This window comes from Aythya ferina (genome assembly GCF_964211825.1).
Source record: "Aythya ferina genome assembly, chromosome: 32".
NCBI lineage: Eukaryota > Metazoa > Chordata > Aves > Anseriformes > Anatidae > Aythya > Aythya ferina.
Window position 1 is genome coordinate 1,308,457 of NC_140329.1, and position 24,754 is coordinate 1,333,210.

The 24,754-nt window shown below is 51.7% G+C and overlaps 1 protein-coding gene across 1 annotated transcript; it reads right to left on the bottom strand.

Moving 5' to 3' along the window:
• Positions 1 to 137: 137 nt before the first annotated feature.
• LOC311425635 (olfactory receptor 14A16-like) lies at positions 138 to 21,093 on the bottom strand (the record flags this gene model as incomplete). The annotated part of the gene is made up of 3 exons (XM_084501575.1): positions 138 to 1,124; positions 2,134 to 2,213; positions 21,015 to 21,093. 3 exons carry the CDS (start codon positions 21,091 to 21,093, stop codon positions 138 to 140), a joined length of 1,146 nt encoding a protein of 381 aa, XP_084357701.1.
• Positions 21,094 to 24,754: the final 3,661 nt, after the last annotated feature.

The window sequence follows — 24,754 nt, forward strand, 5'->3', positions numbered from 1 at the left end:
GTGTCAATCCTCAGCAGAAGTAGGGTGAAAAAGAGATATTACTCTAAGAGCGCAATAAATCAAATGATACCAAAGAGAACAATAACAATATTGACAATGGAAGATGGACCAGGCCTGAGGGGAGGTACCAAGTTAAGTCATTTCTGGAAAAAGAGGGGAAATTTGTCTCTATTCAGAAGCATCCATGAAATCACTTTCCTAATAGCCCACTTGAGCTCCCTGTTTCTCATGCTGTAGATGAGAGGGTTCAATGTTGGAGGCATCACCGAGTACAGAACTGCCACTATCAGGTTCAGGGATGGAGAGGACATGGAGGGGGGCTTCAGATAAGCAAAAAAGCCAGTGCTGATAAACAAGGAGACCACAAACAGGTGAGGGAGGCATGTGGAAAAGGCTTTGTGTCGCCCCTGCTCTGAAGGCATCCTCAGCACAGCCCTGAAGATCTGAACATAAGAAAAAAGAATGAAAACAAAGCACACGGACGCTAACCAGACACCAACCACAAGCACCCAAAAACTCCTCAGGTAGGAGCGTGAGCAGGAGATCTTCAGGATCTGGGGGATCTCACAGAAGAACTGGTCCACAGCATTGTCTTGGCAGAGGGGCAGGGAAAATGTATTGGCAGTGTGCAGCACAGCATAGAGAACTCCACTGCCCCAGGCAGCTGTTGCCATCTGGGCACAAGCTCTGCTGCCCAGGAGGGTCCTGTAGTGCAGGGGCTTGCAGATGGCAGCATAGCGGTCGTAGGCCATGACAGTGAGAATAAAATACTCTGCTGACATCAGAAAGGGAAAAAGAAAGACCTGTGCAGCACATCCTGCATAGGAAATTGCCCTAGTATCATGAAGGGAATTGGCCATAGCTTTGGGGACAGTGGTGGAGATGCAGCCCAGGTCGAGGAGGGCAAGGTTGAGGAGGAAGAAGTACATGGGAGTGTGGAGGCGGTGATCGCAGGCTATGGCAGTGAGGATGAGGCCGTTGCCCAGGAGGGCAGCCAGGTAGATGCCCAGGAAGAGCACGAAGTGCAGGAGCTGCAACTCCCGCGTGTCTGCGAATGGCAGGAGAAGGAACTCGGTGATGAAGCTGCTGTTGGACATCTGATCCTCCTGGACAAAGGGGACTACCTAAGGAAGAAAAGACAGTGATCATTAGGAGAGAAAACCTATTTATCTTCCCGTCCAAATACCCCTACAGTGACTTTCCCCTTTCTGAGGCGTTTCTGTTACTCCCTTGCTTGAGGTCTGGTTATTGCGGGAGGAATGTGGCCCTGGGAGCAGCGGTCTCTGCTGTGGGTGCTGGAGGATTCAGACCTGTCCTACAGCTCTACATGAAAAGAAACCAGGAGTGATCTCTGATTAAATCTCTCTCTCTGATGTATGTGGACTTCACAGCATTACCACTGTCAACACTCTTTACTGATGAACAGTACTTGTGATTTACTTTGTTCCAGTTGTGTCTCACTCAGAAGCATTTTTAGAGGGTAGAAAACACTGGCATTTGTAAGGTATTCCAGGTGAGCTCTTGACAGGCAAAGTGACTGTCCTTAGTGCAGTGAGGATAGCCAGTCTGCCATCTACCCTGGTCTCAGACAGACTCACCTAGTGCTCAGCCAAGTTTCCGACACTGAGCTGCTCAATGATTGTGAAATTGGAAAAAAACTCCCTGGAAGGAGATGCAGCTCTCTCCCTGCCTCATTGCCCAGAGCCCCACAGGTTAGAAAGGGAACTCTGGGCACCTTCCTCCTATGGACACATCTGCGTGGTGGGACCCAAAGGGTCAGTTCTTGAGCTGCAACTGAAAGCCCCATCTCCTCATCTGCAGGGAGCCATAAAGCAAGAACAGCAGCTGCAGGTCTAAGAAGAGAGAGGAATAGCACAGGGCTTCTGCCAGGGAAGGCAAGGCAAGGGACCAACAGGAACTCAGAGGGGTCTGTTGTGAGTGAGGTCCTGCTACTGAGGTTATGAGTCCACCTGAATCCTGTGGGCTAGAGGGCAGACAGAGAGGTGCCAGACTATTCTGTTAGCACTGTGCTGCCATTCCCTGCCCATGGCTGTAAAGCCTGCAGCTGTCCCTGCCTGCAGCTGGGTCTCTGTCCCCACGCCTCCTGCCTGCAGCTCACAGCCTCCATCCCACCCACTGGGTGCTCAGCTCTGCCCTTGCAACAACTCCTGGCAGCAGGGCTCTGCCCAGGGGCAGCTCACTGGTGGCATGACCTAGAGCCCAGGGCACACAGACCCTGCTGACACTGAAAGTGAGGTGGTGGAGCTTTCTATGGTTTCAGGGACAGGAAAGGTCCTGACTTGCTGGGATTTCTTCAAATCCTCCTTGTGAAGGCTTAGTACTCTCAGACTCTTCTTGGAAATAGCATCGAATTCCCTTCCACTGACTCACAGAAAAGAAAAGAAAAAACAAAAACAAAAACAAACAAACAAACAAAAAAAACAACAACCAAACAAAAAAAGATAAAAAAGAAAAAAGAAAAAAGAAAGTAAACTAAGGACTGCTGATCGTGAAGTACCTAACACCTGCCTTAACTCTTGTCCTCAAAAGTCCCTTTGGAAATATCCTTGGTGTGCTCTGAATCTGTATGCAGCCTGCTGAAGGCAGCAGCCTCGCACCAGCAGCAGGATCCTGCCCTGCTGGGGGGACTCCTTCCACCCGCAGCTTCTCCCTGCAGCGCCCTGGGCAGCTCCCCGGGCAGGCTGAGTGCTGAGCCTGGCAGGTGGCAGAGGCCCTGTCCTAGCACACAGCCCCTGGGGCACAGTAGGGACCCTGCTCTGCACCACAGCCCTGGACACCCTTGCCTGCACCCCTGGCTTCTCCTGCCTCCAGAAACTGCAGCTGCATGGCCCTCCAGCCAGAGACTTACCAGGTGCAGGGCTGGGAAGTCTTCTCCGGCAGTGAGCTCTGGGCATGCTGCCACTTCTGCCTGCCTTTTAGCACTGTGTCTCTGCAGGCAGTGCCCCCAGCCCTGCTGCACTGTGCAGAGGAGCTGCTCCTGGGCAGAGCTGTCTCTCTGCAGCACTGCCCGCTTGCCACGAGCTCCACTTGGGCCCAGGAGCCCGGCCCAGCTCAGCAGCAGAGGCCCAGCCCAAGGCCTCCCTTGCTCTGCCCCCCACCAGGCTCCCTGCACATGGCCCTGGGGCTCTAGGGCTCACGGCTCCTTGAGAGAGCAGGGTCTCTCCTGGGGAACACACTAGCAAGCAGACAAAGCAAACACTGACTTGGCCCTCTCTAAACACTGTACTAACTGATTCCTGCAGCAGGAATTGCCCTACCTGTGTGCAGGGCTACGGGATGTGCCAAAGTTCCTCTCTGTTGTTCAACTTATTCATCAGTGAAGTGGATGATGTAACAGAGTGCACTCTCAGCAACTTTGGTGATGACGCAAAGCTGGGATGAGTAGCTGATACCCCAGAGGGCTGTGCTGTCATTCAGAGGGATCTTGACAGGCTGGAGAGGCAGGCTGAGAGGAACCCCATGAAGTTCAACAAGGGCAAGTGCAGGGTCCTATCTCCTTCCTAGGGAGGAAAACCCCCTGCACCAGTACAGGCTGTGAATGACCTGCTGGAGATCAGTTCTGCAGAGAAAGACCTGGGAGTCCTGGGGGGACAGCAGGCTGAGCACGAGTCAGCAGTGTGCCTTGTGGCCAAGAAGGCCGACGGGATCCTGGGGTACATTCAGAAGAGTGTTGCCAGCAGGTCAATGGAGGTGGTCCTCCCCCTCTACTCAGCCTGTACTGGTACTTGGCGTTATTCCTCGCTAGGAAGGAGACACCACCTTTTCTTTGTGGTATCAAATGCATGAGAAGCCTGACAGGGTCAGAAAAGTGGCCATTTAGTTGCAGAATAAGTAATAGGTCTGAGTTCTCCTGAAATGCTGCTTGTTGCTTAACAGAGCGGCACACAGCGACAGTCATGGTGACAGCCTGGCAGCCTTGTGCCTGGGTATGACTGTGAGATCAGTCCAACAGGATGAAGGCTTTGTTCCTCATCCTTTGTGTCAAGAGAGGGGGTTTTGCCTCTCGGCAGAAGCTATCGCTGCCACATGTCACCTGGACAACCTCTGTGATTGGCATCCACACTTGGGGACAGATATACACAAAGCCCCGGTTCCACTGGCACTCATTCCAAGCTAAGCAACCCAAGGCCTTCACCAGAGCTGGTCACCAGGGAAGGCACTTCCAGGACTCCTTGCAACAGGTTGCAGTAATTCTGCTATAGCTTATGTCAATTGTGAGTGCCTGGAGGGTTTTGGACTCTTCTAGAGGTGAATTTGGAGTACGGGAATGCTCTATACAAACACAAAAGAGGTTTGATCTATTAGCTTGTGCTCAGTGACTTCTGTCCTAGAGGTTATTGAATGAAAGCCTGGAATATCTGGAGTGCATCCTTGTCCTACAGCCACTCACACACTGGCTGGTAATGACTTGGTTACTGAATATACAGTCTGGCGGGGGACTTCAACTTCCCAGATGTCTGCTCGAAATACAATGCAGCAGAGAGAAAACAGTCTAGGAGGTCTTTGGAGCGGGTGGAAGATATCTTCCTGACACAGCTGGTGAGTGAGGCAACCAGGGAAGGTGCCCTGCTGGACCTTTTGCTTCTGAACAGAGAAGGACTTGTGGAGGATGTGAAGGCTGGAAGGCAAATCTTGGGCATAGCCATCATGAATTAACAGAGTTTTTAATTCTTGGAGGGGTAAGAAGAGGGGTTAGAAGAATTGCCACCCTGGAATTCCAAAGGGCTGACTTTGGCCTGTTAAGGAGCTGGGTTGGCAGAGTCCCTCGGGAGGCAGTCCAGAAGGGCAAAGGAGTCCAGGAAGGCTGGACACACTTCAAGAACGAAATCCTTATGGCACAGGAAAAGGTCATCCCCATGTGCTGAAAGATGAGCCAGCAGAGAAGGTCAGCATGGCTGAACAGAGCTTTGGCTAGAGCTGAGGAAGAAAAAGAGAGTTTATGACCTTTGGAAGAAGGAGCAGGACACTTAGAAGGATTAACTACAAAGATATTGTGAGCTTGTGCAGGGAGAAAATTAGAAGGGCCAAAGCCCAACTGGAACTCAGTCTGGCTGCTGCCATAAAGGAGAATTAAAAATGTTTTTATAAATGCCTTAGGAACAAAGAGAGGACTAAGGCTATTCTCCATCCATAATCAATGCAAGGATATCGAAGGAGCTGGCAGAAGTACTTACCAAGACATTTTCTGTAATTTATCAGCAGGCCTGGCTGTCAGGGGAGGTCCCAGTCAACTGTCGGCTAGCAAATGTGATGCCCATCTACAGGAAAGGCCAGAAGGAGGACCCAGGGAATTACAGGCCTGTCAGTCTTATATTGGTGCCATGGAAGGATATGATGCAGATTATCTTGAGTGCCATCATACGACACATACATGATATCCAGGTGATCAGGCCCAGTCAGCATGGCATGAAAGGCAGGTCTTGCTTAACAAACCTGTTCTCCTATGGAAAGGTGATGCTCTTAGTGGATGAGGGAGAGGCTGTGGATGTTTTCTACCTAAGTTTTAGTAAAGGTTTTGACTCTGTTTCCCAGAGTTAAATCCAATTGGCAGCAGGTCACAAGTGGAGTCCCCCAGGACTCAGTACTGGGGCCAGCAACAGGACAAGAGGAAATGGCCTCAAGTTGCACCAGGGGAGATTTAGGTTGGATATTGGGAAAAATGTTTTCCCTGAAAGGGTTGTGATGCACTGGAACAGGCTGTCCAGGGATGTGGTGGAGTGGTCATCCCTGGAGGTGTTCACAAGACGTGTAGATGTGGTGCTTAGGGACATGGTTTAGTGGTGGATGTGGCACTGTTAGGTAAATGGTTGAACTTGATGATTTGAGAGATCTTTTCCAATCTACATTATTCTATGGCTCTATGGTTCTATGAGTCTAACATAAGTCACAATCATTGGAAGGCAGCCACTGCAGTCTGGGAATTCAAGACTATGGCCTGGACAAGTCTGTAGGTTCTGCAAGGGATTCCTCTGGGCTGGCACCACACAAGTCCTGGAAGACTTTCCAGTGGATTCCTGGGGTTCACTACACTTGAAATTGCCATTGAAACCCAAAGATATTCATGTTTGTCCATGTGTGATAAACTCAGGCTGAAAGACTCAAGAATAGGTGACTTTGAGTGGCTGTGGCAGAGCCCAGCAGCTTGTCCCAGTCTGGGAATATGTTATATTCCAACTAGGGAAATTAAAAGGGATTAGTGTAAACAGACCCATCAGGTCAATCCGCACAGTAAGGGAAAGTAATAGTTATTGTGTGGTGCATTCGGGCATCAGGAGACTCAAGCAGATGTAATCCAGTTCATCCGTGAGCTAAGACAAACACCGTGAGCAGAGCAAAGGACATGGAGTGGTGCCCTCCCATGAAGGAGGATGCAGAGTGCATCTGTAAGAGGCGTCTTGCTTGTGCCACAACCAACACAGGTTCAGCTGAAGTGAAAGGCCCAGCCCAGGACCAATGGAGTGAAGGTCCCTGGGCACAACTGCAGAAAGACTTTGCAAGACCTCTGCCAGTGACAGCTGGAAACACCAAATGCATCTTGGTGGTAGTAGGTCCTTTTGGCACATGGGCAGATGTCCTCCCTGAAATTGTCCTGCACATCAGAAAGCCCTCTGGGCAGCAATGACGTCACTGCAGAGGGGAGGGCGAGGGGCTGGCAGAGCCCCATCGAGGGGCTGGCTGGGGGTCCCCTCTGCTACAGCCACCTGCCGGCGCGAAGCAGGCAGGAGGGCAGGCAGGGCTTGTGGCCACCTTGCTCAGGACGAGCCCTGGGTGAGCTGGGTGAGAAATCTGAACCTTAGCTCCAGCAGAAGCTCTTCTCTTTGCTCTTGACTTTTCTCGATAACACCACTTACAGGCGAGCTTGTAAAACCTTGCTAAAACCATATCTCCATCTCCACCATAATTTCCTGTTTTGGAGCCTGTCCTTGCTGTCACCCCCTACCAGCTCATTCATGGCCCCTCTCAGAGCCCTGTTCCTGCATCGTCGCAGCCCCACTGCCCCACACATGGTCCCACAGCTGTGCCACCATGGCACCGCACATGGCAGTGCACATTCAGGGCTGGGAGGAGCTCCCCCCATTACAATCCCAATGGCACCCTCAGGGTCCCTTCCTGCCATGGCCCTCCTTCCTTTGCAGCCTTCTGAAGCCCATGGCCCCTGCCCTGACCCAGCCACGTCCCATGGGGGCCTCTGCAGACAGCCCTGCTCCAGGTTGGCAGGGCTCTGGGCCAGGACAGAGGCCAACAGAGCTGGCTGTTCCCCCAACACAGACCTCGAGAACGGCTCTTCCACCTCCCTGATCTCTGCCCACCTCCCTGCCCTCATCCCAGCCCAGTGCCAGTGATCCTTAGGGTAGTGTCCACCGCAGGCTGCTGCAGGGCTCTGGGCACTGCCACCACAGCCCCAGCCCCTCTGAAGGGCAAAGCAGTTCCTGGGGCACAGAGGGCTCAGCCCCACAGATGGGGACTTCCATGGCACAAGCGTACAGTGGTCAGTGTCCCCTGCTGTGTCCCCTTCTCTCTTCTGCAGCAGATCCCCTTGAAGCCTGCAGCCCCTCAGTGCCATCCCTGACAGCACTTGACATCCATGACATCACTTTCCTAATGGCAGAAATGGTCTCTCCTTGTGCTCCTGGTTCCTTGTGCGGTAGATGAGGGGGTTCACTGCTGGGAGCATCACTGAGTACAGGACAGCCATCACCAGGTCCAAGGATGGGGACGAGATGGAAAGGCACTTCAGGTTGGCAAAAAAGGCACTCCTGAGAAACAGGAAGACCATGTGGAACAGTCATTCCTATGTACCTCAGTTACCATCTCTGCTGCCATTAGACACCAACAGGTTGCTCCTAAATCCTATGCTTGGCCTCTCCCAAATCCATGCAGCAACATGGGGAGCAACTGCACAGCCCTGATTATGGCACAAGCTGTGAAAGAAGAGTGAAGCATTCAGACTGCACTATGAAGATCCTGTTTTATTAAGCAGATACTAAAACAGTCAGTGCTGTCCTACTGTGAGACATGTTTATAGAGCCTCCAGAGTAAACAGAGCGGTATCATTACTCATTACAGACATCTGCAAATGTTTCTCTAAGAACATAAATGGTAATGACATTAAAGATAACAATGAAAATATACATATGAAACAAGGATGAGGCCTTCATGGGGATAGGAAAGTCACTTGTGTGGAAAGAAGGGAAATTTATCACTACACAGAAACATCCATGAAATCATTTGTCTAATGGCACCCTTGAGCTCCTGGTTCCTCATGCTGTAGATGAGGGGGTTCAGTGCTGGAGGCATCACCGAGTACAGAACTGCCACCACTAGGTCAGAGGATGGGGAGGAAATGGTCAGGGGCTTCAGGTAGGCAAAAATGGCTGTGCTGAGAAAAAGATACCACAGCCAGGTGAGGGAGGCATGTGGAAAAGGCTTTGTGTCGTCCCTCCTCAGGAGGCACTGTCAGCACGGCCCTGAAGATCTGTACATAGGAAAAGACAATGAAAGCAAAACATCCAGATGTCAAACAAGCACTGAACAGAAGCACCCAAACTTCCCTGAGGTAGGAGTCTGTACAGGAGAGCTTGAGGATCTGGGGAATTTCACAGAAGAATTGGTCCAAGGCATTGCCTTGGCAGAGGGGCAGGGAAAATATACTGGCTGTATGCAGCAGAGCATAGAGAACCGCACTGCCCCAGGCAGCTGCTGCCATCTGGGCACAAGCTCTGCTGCCCAGGAGGATCCTGTAGTGCAGGGGCTTGCAGATGGCAATGTAGTGGTCATAGGACATGATGGTGAGAATTAAAAACTCTGCTGATATCAAGAAGACAAACAGAAAGACCTGTGCAACACATCCTGAGTAGGAAATGGCCCTGGTGTCCCAGAAGGAATTGGCCATGGCTTTGGGGACAGTGGTGGAGATGCAGCCCAGGTCGAGGAGGGCGAGGTTGAGGAGGAAGAAGTACATGGGGGTGTGGAGGCAGTGGTCGCAGGCTACGGTGGTGAGGATGAGGCCATTGCCCAGGAGGGCAGCCAGGTAGATGCCCAGGAAGAGCGCAAAGTGCAGGAGCTGCAACTCCCGTGTGTCTGCGAATGGCAGGAGGAGGAACTCAGTGATGGAGCTGCTGTTGGACATTTGCTGCCTGTTGGGTATAGGGATCTGTACAGGTAGTAAAAGATAATGAAAAGTTTGAACAGTCTTCTCTGAGTGAAACCTATACCATTCCTTGTAGACCCTCCCCCTGCCATACTTACAGGCTTTTCTTTTCTCTCCTGGAATCTTTCAGTTAGCTCCATGACATGTGCTTCATTTTTAAAGTTCACTGCACCATGAGGAGCAGGGAACTCTGCTCCTGGGCTCTTGAGGGAATCAGTCCTGACTGAGTGCAGTGAGTACACAGGGGCATGGCAGCTGGGCAAAGTTTTATATTCAGATTTTGTCAGATGAAATCTTTTCTCACACAGAAGGGCATGTCAGCATCTGCATTCCTGTGCTACAGAATGTAGTTGACAGAAAGGAGTTTTAGGGGCAATTTTTTCTACATATCCTCTTCCCCCTCTTTGTGCCAAAGCAGTGTTCTCCACAGTCAGAAATTCTGAGGATTTCTGCTGCACTCACAGTGAATGGTTGTGAGACCTGAGAGGCAAAGGGATTCCCTTTAGCTCAGAGCAGGCTGAGGTGAGCGGGCTGGGCTTGTTCCCAATGGCCATGATCTTGCAGCTTTTGGAGATGAAGGATAATCACATTTCTCTTACCCTGAAAAGAAGCCAGACACTGCTAAGAGAGGAGGAATGCTCTCTCACTGCCAATCCCTGAACGCCCAGCCCTTCTCAAGGTACCTGAACCAGGTCTCAGCACCACACCTTTTGCCAAGGACACCTAACATTCATTTCTACAGCCCAATAGCATGTCTTTGCATTTAGCATCTCCTCTAATATGTATGCCTTCCAGATATTACAAACATACTATGGGAAAGATTTCTATCCTCAAGGCAGCTCACAGCTCAAAAGACCAAGAGGGCAGCGACTTTTTTGTTTAGGTGGGAGAGGAAGCTAGGGGTAGGTTCAGAGGAAGGGGTCTTCACTGAATGGAAGAACATGGACTTTTCTGATGAATTAGCCCTCTGATCTCCCTTCCTCTCATTCCTTGATCATATCCCCACTGACAGAAAGTTTTATTTCTGGGAGCTGTTTCCTTGTCTCAAGTCTTATTCCTGTTTCAGCTCACAGCCTCAACCCAATCTCTGTGCAGTAATCTTTGCCCTTCAGCAACCTCCTGTATGCAGGGGACTGGCTAGTTGCCTGTGCATGTTTACAGGTGGAAAAGGACCTGTAAAAATGCCTGGATGGGTGCAGCAAAGATGATGCTGTTGCTTTTGATAGGAAGAGGAGAGTCTGCAGGCAGCTTCGGGGCAGCTCACAAACCTACTGATCATCAGTACCACAGTTCAGGAGTCTCAGCCATGAGCTCATACTTGGCAGCTCCTTTTCCATTTCTCCCTGCTATCCGTCCCCATCCAGAAGAGTAGGACACTGGCAAGAGGACAGAATATTCCTAATTGGACTTTAAACATTAAAAACTTGCCTGTAAAATGCCACTGGGTGCTGTGGAGCTGTGAGGAGGCTGCCCAAGGAAGCAGACTTCCACCAGCAGCAGGATCCTGCCCTGACAGGGGGGCTCCTTCCACCCGCAGCTTCTCCCTGCAGCACCCTGGGCAGCTCCCCAGGCGGGCTGAGTGCTGAACCTGGCAGGCAGCAGAGGCCCTGCCCCACCACACAGCCCCTGGGGCACAGCAGGGACCCTGCTCTGCACCACAGCCCTGGCCTCCACTGCCTGCACCCCCAGCTTCTCCTGCCTCCAGGAACTGCGGCTGCATTGCACTCCAGCCAGAGACTTACCAGGTGCAGGGCTGGGAAGTCTTCTCTGGCAGCGAGCTCTGGGCATGCTGCCACTTCTGCCTGCCTTTAAGCACTGTGTCTCTGCAGGCAGTGCCCCCAGGCCTGCTGCGCTGTGCACAGGAGCTGCTCCTGGGCAGAGCTGTCTCTCTGCAGCGCTGCCCGCTTGCCAGGAGCTCCCCTTGGGCCCAGGAGCCCGGCCCAGCTCAGCAGCAGAGGCCCAGCCCAAGGCCTCCCTTGCTCTGCCCCCCACCAGGCTCCGTGCACGTGGCCCTGGGCTCCAGGGCTCACAGCTCCTGGAAGGCAGCAGGGTCTTTCCTGGGGAAAACACTTGGAAGTAGACCACACAAAACACTGACTGGCCCTCTCTAAACACTGTGTTGACTTATTCCTGAGGCAGCAATTGCCCTACTTGAGTGTGCAGAGCTACAGGATGTGCCAAATTTCCTCTTTCTGTTCAAATTATTCATCAATGAAGTGGTTGATATGCACCCTCAGCAAATTTGCTGATGGCACAAAGCTGGGTGGAGTGGCTGATACCCCAGAGGCCTGTGCTGCTATTCAGAGGGAGGAGACATGAGGCAGAGGACTGACCAGCAGGAGAGCAGCTCTGCAGAGAGAGACCTGGGAGTTTCCCCATCCCAGGTGCAGGACCCGGCACTTGCTTTTATTGAACTTCATGTGGTTGGTGATCGCCCAGCTCTCCAACCTATCCAGATCCCTCTGCAAGGCCTTTCCACCCTCATTCGAGTCCACAACTCCTCCAAGTTTGGTGTCATCAGCAAACTTGCTCAAAATACCTTCTATTCCTACATCCAGATCATTTATAAAAATATTGAAAAGTACCGGCCTTAAAATGGAGCCTTGAGGGACCCCACTGGTGACCGCCCGCCAGCCTGACGCAGCCCCATTTACCATAACCCTTTGGGCCCTGCCCGTTAGCCAATTGCTCACCCATCGTATGATGTTTTTATTTAGCTGTATGGTGGACATTTTGTCCAGTAGGATCCTATGGGAAACCGTGTCAAAAGCCTTGCTGAAGTCCAAAAAAATCACATCAGCTGGTTTCCCTTGGTCCACCATACGGGTGATCTTATCATAAAAGGAAATCAGGTTAGTTAGGCAGGACCTACCCTTCACAAACCCATGCTGGCTGGGACCAATGACTGCTTTGTCCCCCAGGTGTGCCTCAATAAGTTCGAGAACCATCTTCTCCATGATTTTACCAGGCACTGACGTGAGACTGACAGGCCTGTAATTGCTAGGGTCTTCTTTCTGACCCTTCTTGAAAATCGGCACAACATTTGCCAGCTTCCAGTCTACTGGGACCTCTCCAAATTCCCAGGATCGTTGAAAAATAATTGAAAGAGGTTCCGCGATGACGTCCACCAGCTCTTTCAGCACCCAGGGATGAATCCCATCCGGACCCATGGACTTGTAGGGATCCAGGTGGAGTAGCAAATCACGCACATGTTCAGGGTCGGTTGGGAGTTTGTCATCCCCACCGTCCCAGTCCTCCAGCTCAGGGCACCCTGGGTCCCGAAGCCCATCATCAGCAATGAAGACAGAGGCAAAGAAGGCATTAAGCATCTCTGCTTTGCCTATGTCATTGTCTGTGAGGATACCTTCGCTATCAAGGAGCGGCACTATGTATTCTTTAGTTCTCCTTTTTCCATTCACATATCTAAAAAAAACCTTTTTATTTTCTCTCACAGACACAGCCAGCTTCAACTCTAGGTGTGCTTTGGCCAAACGAATTTTCTCCCTACAAACATGAACAGCATCCCTGTATTCTTTCCATGAAACCTGGCCCTCCTTCCAGTAGCGAAACACTCTCTGTTTCCTCCTAATCTCCATTAGAATGTTCCTGGTCAGCCACGCCGGCCTCCTGCCCCGCCTGCCTGACTTGCGATATTTTGGAATTGCCTGATCTTGTGCTTCTAGGAGGCATCGCTTAAAGAATGACCAGCACTGGTGGACATCGAGGCCTTCAAGAACAGATTCCCAGGGGACCTTGCTGACTAGTTCCCTGAGCAGCCTGAAGTCCGCTTTCCCCATATCTAGGGATGAGGTTTTGGTGGCACTTTTCCTTCTGTCACCATAAATTTTGAACTCAACCACTTCATGGTCGCTATGACCGAGGCGGCCACCAATCACCACATCTCCCACCAGACCCTCTCTGTTTTCTAGCAACAGGTCTAGGAGGGCACCTTTCCTAGTTGGCTCCGTTAGCACCTGCACCAAGAAGTTATCATCTAGGTGCTTCATGAACCTCCTGGACTTGCTCATGTCAGCCATGTGGCACTCCCAGTTAACGTCTGGCAAGTTGAAGTCCCCCATAAGGACAAGGGGAGTTAATCTCGAGGCCTCTCTTAGTTCTGTAAAGAATAATTTATCGGCGCTATCATCCTGGCCAGGCGGTCTGTAATAGACTCCCACAACGACATCCCCTTTATTCGTTCGTCCCTTGATCCTTACCCAGAGGCTCTCAACTTTGCCATTGCCGACCTGAAGTTCCATACAGTACAGCCCCTGCTTCACATACATCGTCACCCCACCACCTCACCTACCCTGCCTGTCCCTCCTGAAGAGCCTGTAACCATCTATCGCAACACCCCAGTCACAGGACTCATCCCACCAGGTTTCGCTTATGCCGATGATGTCGTAGTTGTGGGACTGGGCCAGGACTTCTAGCTCATCTATTTTATTCCTCATACTGCGTGCGTTTGTGTAAAAACATTTCAAGTGCATCTCCTTACACTCAGCACCTTGTGGATCTGACCAAAGGACCTCACTGGCACACAGCCCCTCTGATTCTAGCGTACCATCCCTTAGGTCTTCACCGGCGCGCCTGGTTTTAGCCCCTTCCCCCTTCGACTCTAGTTTAAAGCCCTATCTATCAGCCCTGCCAACTCCTGACCAAAGATCCTTACCCCTCTCCGAGAGAGGCGCATCCCATCTGGTGCCATCAGGCCCGGTGTAGCGTAGACCTTCCCATGATCAAAGAAACCGAAATTCTGCCGGTCACACCAGTCTCGAAGCCACGAGTTTATGTGAACAGCACACCTTTCAGCTTCGATCCCCCCTATCGGAAGGACAGAGGCAAACACAACCTGCGCCCCTGATCCTCTAAGTAGTCGCCCCAAATCCCTAAAGTCTCTTTTGATCGCCTTCGGACTTCTCGTTGCTACTTCATCGCTACCAGCCTGAAAGACCAGTAGCGGGTAGTAGTCAGTGGGCCGTACCAGGCGCTTGACTTTCTTGGCAAAGTCTCTCACCTGAGCCCCAGGGAGGCAACAGACTTCTCTGCGGGTTGGGTCCGGTCGGCATATCGGTCCCTCTGTCCCTTTTAGGAGGGAGCCCCCCATAACAATAGCCCTTCTTTCTTTTTTGAAGGATGATGTGGCAATGCGACGTGTAGTGCGACATCCTAGAGCCTAGCTCACACAGACCCTGCTGACACTGCATGTGAGGTGGTGGAGCTTTCTATGGGCTGAGGGGCAGGAGAGGGACTTGCTTGGGGTCCTTGTAACCTCCTTAGGATGCCTTACAGGTGTTCCTATTTTTAGGAATAACATCATATATTTCTATTTCTACTGAGCCAAAAAGAGAAAGCTGAAAGCAGAGGCTCAGGAAAGATGAGAGTGAAGTTCCCTTTGAAATTCCCTTGGTGTCCTGTGGATCTGTGAGCAGGCTGCCCCAGGCAGCAGCCTTCCACCAGCAGCAGGACCCTGCCCTGCCAGGAGGGCTCCTTCCACCCACAGTTTCTCCCTGCAGGACCCTGGGCAGCTCCCCGGGCAGGCTGAGTGCTGAGCCTGGCAGGCAGCAGAGGCCCTGGCCTGGTACAACGACCCTGGGGCACAGCAGGGACCCTGCTCTGCACCACAGCCCTGGCAACCCCTTTCAGCAACCTGGCTGCAGAGCCTGCTGCCAGCCTGTGAAAAGAGAGCACTCAGTGCCCGGCCTTTCTGCATTTTCCTTCTGCCACAGACTTACCCTGTAATGTGCTGCAAGCATTCATTCCCCATAGAGCTTTCAGTATCCCCTCAATTCACGCAGCCCGTAAGCTCTATCTCCCTTTTCTCGCCTCACAGTGCCAGCTGCACGCAGTGCCCGCAGCCCTGCTGAGCTGTGCAGCGGAACTGCTCCTGGACAGAGCTGTCTCTCTGCAGCGCTGCCCGCTTGCCACGAGCTCCCCTTGGGCCCAGGAGCCTGGACCAGCTCAGCAGCAGAGGCCCAGCCCAAGGCCTCCCTTGCTCTACCCCCCACCAGGCTCCCTGCATATGGCCTTGGGGCTCCAGGGGAACCTGCTGGGAAACCAATTAAGTGTAACAATCACAGCTTCTTGTCCCAGTATTACTTTGGCATGAAGTCATGGTCAGGGACTGATCTCCTTCATTCCCACTGAAGGAAAGAATTCAGCAGTCAGTCAAGGCATCTCATGCTGGTTGTTATTCCTGGGGCTGGAAAGGGATCTCAGCTCCCTCTCATATCTGACACAGACCCACAGGAGCTGGGATTCCTCAGGCCTCAGTTCAGGTGTCCACAACATAGGCACTTTAATGCGAATTACTGAGCCACAGTAGCTCCTTAGTGGAGATGGAGGACAGGCAGGAGCTGTTCAAATGGAAATACCTGGTGAAATTTGAGGTTGATCCTCTGGTCTGATGGGGCATTCCTCAGGCCAACTGAAATGGCAGCAGATGCCACATGGAGGACAACTGAACCTGTCCCTACTCCTTATGTGCAGGGCAGCCTGCGGAGGCTGTCAGCAGAGCAAAAGGAGTCATGTGTCACAGGGAGAGCTAAACCTATTCTGTTCTCTTTTAAATGTTCTCTTTTTTCCTTTCTGTTCTACAGGACCCTTGGCTGTAATGGCTGTTGTGTCTCGGACATCTCCACAGGGCCTCAGCTCTCACCAGCAAGGTCTCCCTGCCCTTTGTGCCTTGAGGCAGGACTCTGCAGGGGTACAACATGTGGTGGGTGGGGATAAAATCCGTGGTTACTTTGCAAACTACACCCTTAACAGTCCATGGGACCTAGGGGCCTGCATCCAAGCGTACAGGGAGAGTGTTTTGGCCTGGAGGTACTGTCTCCTTATGATCCCAGGAAGGGATCAGACAGCAGCATTCAGGTGCTGTAAGAGATCGTTTAAATGCTCTTAGAGCTAAGACTATAAGGAGAGAAGACTATAGACGATCTATTGAATTTGGTGTGACTTCATTCTAGACACAATACTCCACCGTTAGTCTCATTACATGTTTGCACTGACCCGATGGGATTATTAAAGGGTGAACAAATTTTGCTGATCAGTCCTTGGCTCTGCAGTTGATGAATCAGCATATATATGGGAATCAGGGAATCTTGGGTGGTGCCATATTGCCACTGGTGCACCATTTGGGTAGCTACTGGCACTTCGACCCTCAGCAACCTCACAACTGAAGGATCCTGTGAAGGACCGGGCAAGGTAGAAAACAGTTGAATGTGCATAAATCACCATAAATCACCTCCAGCATGGCCAATTCCATCAGATATGGGCTGCCTCTCTCCCTGGTGGTCCATTTGCCTGGGTGACATACATCTTCCTTGAAGGGATACCTTTCCTTTACACCTGACAGGAGTTGCCTCGAGAGGGAGGATTTGTGCCCCCTTTCCAATTGCTTTGTCAATGCCCCCTTCCCTGGAGAGGGATCCCGGCTGCTTGGCTTCCCTACCCTCTAATTCCAGGCTACCTGCCCTGTTATCCCAATATCGGAGCAGCCAGGTGACAATGTGCTGGCCTAGGTGATGGCTGAAATCTAATCACACATCTCACAGCTCCCCAAGGAATGGTGATCAGGAGCTTACTGCTCCTTTTATGTTATCTCTGTCTTCATGCACACATTTCTCTGATGGCTTTACTTGAGAGTAGCCTGCCTCATCTTCTTCTTCCTCCTTCCCTTTATGAGTAGGAGCTCCTTTCCTAGCTAAACAAGCTGATTTTGTCTCTCCTGTTTCTTCTCATATGTATATATGAGTGATAGAGGCACAGGTTGCTTCTCTGGCCCAGTTGCAGGGATTGGAATTGCGTAGATTGCAACTCAGTAAGCATAGGCCAAGCCCCAGCACATTGTAGTGATTTCTCCCTCTTTGGAATCGCCACGGTGATGACAGTCCTTTTTCAAGCATTCTGCCTTTTTATTTATTTATTTATTTATTTATTTATTTATTTTTTATTTCTATGATTCTGCACTTCTTCAGGGGTGAAGTTAGAAAGCATTGGAGGTGCCCACAGTTCTAGGTGCCTTCGCATATCCATACCCTGCCCCTCATAATTATCCTGCCTCAGGGCAGATCATTGTGTGGCATTCTGAAATAGTTTACTCTGACCTTAAACAAAACCTGAAACACATTCAGGACACATAACAATACGTACAGGCTGGTTTGAACATTCCAAGGATTCCAAGTTTTGAAGAGCTATTGTAACAAGCTGTGGGGAGAAGAAGTGTCCCGCCCCCCCCCTCCCCCCCCCCATCATTTTCATAGATTGGCTCCCCGAGGAGAAAAGTAAAGACTGTTAATTATAAATAGTTTCTGAGAGAAAGTTCCTCAAGCATGGAGGTGACGGCAATGCTGAGTACAACTACCAGATTTGTCTCATGACCAGTAATTTTATCACAACATAAGTCAGTGTTAGGCCGTAGAGTAAACTAATAACCATAAACCAGACCCCACAAAGGATAAACAGCACAACAGGGAACACACAAAATATGTAATGTTCTACCCAACACAGTTCTGAGACCAAACACGACTACTACACCAACAAAAAATGAACATTGTGGTCAGCAACTATGAAGCTGATATACTGCTTCTAACAGCTTTATTTTAACATGATCCGGTCATATCTGTCATTATCTGAGCCCGTTATGGCCCCACGTAGGATTCATTTGGGAAGTAGAGCATCTCACAGGAGGGACCCAGAGAGGGCAGAGACTGACCATCAAGGAGCAGTGGAAACAATGTCATGGACTGACAGCAATTCCCAATTCTCCTGTTCCACCCAAAAGACAGAGTTACAAGAGGCAGGATGGGGGGAATGGTGGTTTTACACAGAATCACAGAATCACAGAATCACCAAATCACAGAATTTCTAGGTTGGAAGAGACCTCAAGATCATCGAGTCCAACCTCTGACCTAACACTAACAGTCCCCACTAAACCATATCCCTAAGCTCCACATCTAAACATCTTTAAAGACTTCCAGGGATGGTGACTCCACCACTTCCCTGGGCAGCCTGTTTCAATGTCTAACAACCCTTTCGGTAAAGAAGTTCTTCCTAACATCCAACCTAAAACTCCCCTGGCTCAACTTAAGCCCATTCCCCCTCATCCTGTCACCAGGCATGTGGGAGAACAGACCAACCCCCACCTCACTACAGCCTCCTTTAAGGTACCTGTAAAGAGCAATAAGGTCGCCCCTGAGCCTCCTTTTCTCCAGGCTGAACAAGCCAAGCTCCCTCAGCCGCTCCTTGTAGGACTTGTTCTCCAGGCCCCTCACCAGCTTCATTGCCCTTCTCTGGACTTGCTCAAGCACCTCGATGTCCTTCTTGTAGCGAGGGGCCCAAAACTGAACACAGTACTCGAGGTGTGGCCTCACCAGAGCCGAGTACAGGGGGACGATCACCTCCCTAGCCCTGCTGGTCACACTGTTTCTGATACAAGCCAGGATGCCGTTGGCCTTCTTGGCCACCTGAGCACACTGCTTGCTCATATTCAGCCTACTATCAACCATCACTCCCAGGTCCTTCTCTGCCTGGCAGCTCTCCAACCACTCCTCTCTCAGCCTGTAGCTCTGCTTGGGGTTATTGCGCCCCAGGTGCAGGACCCGGCACTTGGCCTTGTTGAACTTCATGCAGTTGGCCTCAGCCCATCAGTGCAGCCTATCCAGATCCTCCTGCAGAGCCTTCCTACCCTCAAGCAGATCGACACACACATAGCTTGGTGTCGCCTGCAAACTTACTGAGGGTGCACTCAATGCCCTTGTCTAGATCATTGATGAAGATATTAAAGAGGACCGGCCCCAGCACCAAGCCCTGGGGAACGCCACTAGTGACTGGCCTCCAACTGGATTTGACTCCATTTACCACGACTCTTTGGGCCCAGCTATCCAGCCAGTTTCTAACCCAACGAAGCGTGCGCCAGTCCAAGCCAAGAGCAGCCAGTTTCTTGAGGAGAATGCTGTGGGAGACAGTGTCAAAAGCCTTGCTGAAGTCAAGGTAGACCACATCCACAGCCTTTCCCTCACCCACCCAGCACGTCACTTTGTCATAGAAGGAGATCAGGTTCGTCAAGCAGGATCTGCCTTTCATAAACCCATGCTGACTAGGCCTGATTGCCTGCTTGCCCTGCAAGTGCTGCGTGATGACTCTCAGGAGGATCTGCTCCATGAGCTTCCCTGGCACTGAGGTCAAACTGACAGGCCTGTAATTTCCCGGGTCTGCCCTCCGGCCCTTCTTGTAGATGGGTGTCACATTTGCTAGCCACCAGTACACTGGGACCTCCCCCGATAGCCAGGACTGTTGATAAATGATGTTAAGCGGCTTGGCCAGCTCCTCTGCCAGTTCTCTCAGTACCTTTGGGTGGATCCCATCCGGCCCTATCGACTTGTGCACATCCAAGTGCCGTACCAACCAGGTCACCAACCAGTTCTTCGTGGATAGTGAGGGCCACATCCTTCTCCCCATCCCCTTCCACCAGCTCAGGGTACTGGGTATCCAGAGAACAACCGGTATTGCCGCTAAAGACTGAGGCGAAGAAGGCATTGAGCACCTCCACCTTTTCCTCATCTCTTGTAACTAAGTTTCCCCCCGCATCCAGTAAAGGATGGAGATTCTCCTTAGTCCTCCTTTTTGTGTTGATGTATTTATAAAAACATTTTTTGTTCTCTTTAACGGCAGTAGCCAGATTGAGCTCCAGATGAGCTTTGGCCTTCCTAATTTTGTCCCTGCACAGCCTCGCAACGTCCTTATAGTCCTCCCTAGTGGCCTGCCCACTTTTCCAAAGCTTATAAACCCTCTTTTTTCTCCTAAGATCAAGCCACAATTCTCTGTTGAGCCAGGCTGGTCTTCTTCCCCGCCAGCTCGTCTTTGGGCACGTGGGGACAGACCGTTTTGCGCCATTAAGATTTCCCTCTTGAAGAGCGCCCGGCCTTCCTGGACCCCTCTGCCCTTCAGAATCACCTCCCAAGGGACTCCACCAACCAGTGTCCTGAGCAGCTCAAAGTCAGCCCTCCAGAAGTCCAATACAGCGGTTTTACTGGTCCCCTTCCTGGCCTCGCCAAGAATAGAGAACTCCACCATTTCATGGTCACTTTGCCCAAGACAGCTCCCGACAATCACATCCTCCACAAGTCCTTCTCTGTTTGTGAAGAGAAGGTCTAGCGGGGCACCACCCCTGGTAGGCTCACTAACCAGCTGCGTCAGGAAGCTATCTTCCATGCTCTCCAGAAACCTCCTAGACTGCTTTCTCAGGGCTGTGTTGTGCTTCCAAGATACGTCAGGGTCTGGGCTGTGTTATGCTTCCAGGATATGTCAGTTTAGTTTGCTTGTAGTTCCTCAAGGTTGTAGTCTGCCACTGATAGGCAATAAAATATATTTATCTGCCTATGCTAGGTCTGTCTTATCTGTGATGATAATTGGTACCCATGCAGATATTTGGTTCCCCTGAAGAAGATCAGTACAAGGGGAAGGCTTGATTTCCAACAGAGGCATTTCTGGCACATTCCTGAGAGGCCTGTGGAGCTGCAGGCCACACCAGTCTCTGGGACACTGGATGCCTTTCCTTCCAGAGCCAGATCCCAAAGAGGCACCAGCTCCCAGGGAAACCTGGCCCTGGACTGTCCCCAGCACGAGGAGGTTGAGCCATGCCCAGACAAGCCCTGGGGCTTAGGGCACCCCTAGCATCAGGACCCAGGAGTCCTGGCTACCACATACTCCTTTGAGCCCAGAGGAACACTCATGCAAGGATCTTGCAGCAGCCACCATCCATTTGCAGCCCCCCCGCAAAGCTTTGGACAGCTGACAGCCCTTGTGTCACATCTTGGGAAGGGGCTCCTGACACCCTTACCTTTGGGGGAGAGATGCAGGAGCACTGGGAACATGGAATTCATGTCAGAGGTGATGGTCACGCTCCAGCAGGCCTCCATCTCGCTTGCTGCTGGCCCTCAGATCAGGACAAGGGATGCCCACCCTGGCTCCTCAACCACAGCTCCTCTGCAAGGTGCCCTTGCTCCTCCGCCCATCAGTGAGGGTCGCCCAGTGCAAGCTTGCTTCCTGCTGACCCCACTCCTGGCCACAGAAGGACAGCGGTGGGGAGCACCCAAGCAGTGCCCAGCAGGGACCAGGCCTTGCAGGGAAGTGCCGGCACTGCCGCTGCTCCAGTGCTTATATCCCAGTGACGCAGTGCACCCCCTGTGACATCACAACATGTCATTAGAAGGCCTGTGAGGTCAGCAGCATGGAGATGGCGCAGCTCAGGAGAGAGACGACAGATTTCCCTTGTGTGGAGAAATTGTCACTTCCTTTCTTCCCAGTTCTTTTCCACAGGATCCTGACAAATTTACCAGGAACATCTCCAAATGGTGACAAAGGCCATGGAATATAGGAAATGGAGCAGTGGAGAAGTCTCCAGTGTCCCCCTGCCACAACACGCCTCTGCTGTTTGGAGCCCTTCCAGGAGAGTTGGGTGTCAGGCTTGTCCTGGGGCTGGGCTTTTTTCAAAAATGGGAGTGAAGGCACCTGGGATGCAGCAGCCCCTCACGGTGCCTGAACACCTCTTCTGCACCAGTCTGGGATCTCTCTTGTAGCTTGACAAAGTCTCCCATTTCTGGAGGCCTGTGCTATGCTGAAGGCCAGACTACCACCCCTGACTGTAATGCACAGAGATACACGTGGTCCTGTGTCTATGCTGCCAGTGCACACTGCTGGATCATGTCAACCTGATCATGGGGTCCAGGGCATGAGCTGCCATGTCTGCAACCAAAGCCCCAGAAGAGGAGAGGTGCATCTCTGTGGGCATGCTCCCCTTTCCTCTTGCATGACAGAGGGGTTGCCAGTGACTGGCCAGCTATGCCCATCCCTGGGGGCTCTGCACAGCTGGATGAAGCGCTCTGGGGGTTTTCTCTGACTCTTTGTCTTCCACTGAGTGAGCACTGTGGTATTTCCCCACATTTCTCCACCTGTTCATCCTGTTCCTGCTATAGTGTTCAGGCTCCCTAGGGATGGGGGATTCAGGCACAGTTCCAAAAATGACCCTGAACATCCTGCCACAGATGTGTCAGCACAGCAATGAGGTGTTCCATCACCCATCTGACTTGTGGGGCCACAGTCAATGCAGTGCAAGGGGGTGTGCAATGTGCCAACTACCCTTGCACAAGATGTAGAGTGCCTTGTGCCTTTCTCCTGGGATCATAATGAACCAGAACATCCTGGTCACAACCAAGATTTCTTCAATGAAAGCCCTACTGTCCCATGCACTATAGGGATGTAGTTTGCAAAGCACCAGTGATTTTATTCCCACCCAGCACCTCTTATACCCAGGCAGAATCTTGTGTCAGGGCATAAAAGGCAGACAGACCTTGCTGGTGTTGGATGAGGCCATTTGGACACGTCCATGACAAACTAATTCTCAGAGAAGATGTGATTGTTACACTCAATTGGTTTTCTGCTCAGAGAAATGAGCCTGCTGTTAAGAAGTGTGTGTGCCCAGGGATTCCTTCAGGCTGTTTGCCAGCAGGTTCCCCTGCAGCCCCAGGGCCATGTGCAGGGAGCCTGGTGGGGGACAGAGCAAGGGAGGCCTTGGGCTGGGCCTCTGCTGCTGAGCTGGGCCGGGCTCCTGGGCCCAAAGGGAGATCGTGGCAAGCGGGCAGCGCTGCAGAGAGACAGCTCTGCCCAGGAGCAGCTCCTGTGCACAGCGCAGCAGGGCTGGGGGCACTGCCTGCAGCTCTCATGGAAAGGGGATAGAAGTGAGTGGGAGAGAGGTAATGGGCTGTGTGGAGAGGCAGGATGCTAAGAGCTCGCGGAATGAGGAGTGCTTATAGCCCTTAACGGGGTAAGTCTTGTAACAGTGCAGTGCACAGGTATTATCCTGGAGGAATCCTATACTTGGAATATCCCATAGCAGAACAGGCTGGTGGCTCTTCATATTTCTTTATTGCAGAGAAGGATGTGCTGCAGAGAAGGGCTTCCCTGCTGCAGCGTCAGCAGCCAGGCCCCAAGGGTTCCCTTGTCATGGGCCAGCTGCAAGCTTTGAAGCCGGGGCTGCAGGCAGTGGTGGCCAGGGCTGTGGTGCAGAGCAGGGTCCCTGCTGTGCCCCAGGGGCTGTGTGCTGGGCCAGGGCCTCTGCCGCCTGCCAGGCTCAGCACTCAGCCTGCCCGGGGAGCTGCCCAGGGCGCTGTGGGGAGAAACTGTGAGTGGAAGGAGCCCCCCCGGCAGGCCAGGGTCCTGCTGCTGGCAGGAGGCTGCTGCCTGGGGCAGCCTGCTCACAGCTCCACAGCACATCCAGGATGTATCCAAGGGGACATTGCAAGAGAAGAGGAAAGGCAGGTGTTAGCTCTTTCAATCTCTGCCTTCCTGAGTCTCTGCTTTCATTTTTTTCTTCGTCTCAGCCAGAATAGAAATAGATACTCTTATTTCCAAGAAGAGCCTGAGACTCCTTACGCATCACTAGGAATGTTATAAGGATCACAGCAAGTCCCTTTTCTGCCCCTCAGCCCATATAAAGCTCCATGACCACACGTGGCATCCTCCCCAAAGCTGAACGTGGCGGAGGCAGTTCTGTACTCCATTTCGTGCCATCCCTGCACTGCAGACACCTTCCCCTGAGCAGCTGCATGGTCTGCTCTCCCATCCAGAAAAGCTTCTGCCCCCAAAATCATGGGGTCTCTAACTGTTACCCTTTGGCTGCCCAACCTTCAGAACAAGAGGACACTCCCAGTGCTCATCTCTCACTCTCATTCTTGCCTTCCTCAGCAGAAGCACTGGGGCATTTCTTTGTGTTTCCCCTCCCATTCATCCTGCCCTTACTATTCTCCTCAGACTCTGGACAGTGGGATTAAAGCCAGAGCTCTAACACCAGAATAGTGAGTCCTGCTCTGGAGATGTGTCACTGGGAGCAAAGCGCCCGAGCTGTTCTAGCCAAAATGTCTCAGGGCACTGCAGTGTGTAGTGCTGGGAAATGAGCTGACTGTGTTCAGATCACTCTGGTTAAAGGTAATCCAGCAGTGTCCCTGAGGTTATCCTGCTGGAGGATGTTGAACGGCCTTTCTTTATTATAGGTGTACTACATCTGAACAAAAATATGTGTTTCAGAATGTTCCCTTCCCAGAACGTTCATTTCCTTTCCCAGGAACACACTGCTGTACAGAGCAGGTGGGAATGGGGAGGGGGGGTGGGTAAAGGATGGGTAAGGGAGAGTCCTTGAGAGCTCATGGGCATAGGCCACTGCTCCAAACAGTGCTCAGCCAGCACAAACCAGAGCTCCAGACAGAGAGAATAATGAAGCTGCTTCTGAGAAAGCACGTGTTTGTGAGTGATAGGAACAACATCGTCACTGTTTGAGCTGCATTAGGGATCATAATTCATATGCAGCTCAAACAGTGACGATGTTGTTCCTATTGCTCAGGTATATGCACGAAGAAAAAACATCCATGTTCCCTCCTAACTTTTGAGCCTCTGAGGTGTGTTTGGCTAGGAAGGAGCTCACTCTTCCTTCAGGACACCACATCTAAGGACATTTGACTCTTTATATGGGGCTTCTGCCAGGCTGCAAGCTGCCATGCTCAAGGGCACAGATCTGCGTTATCTAGC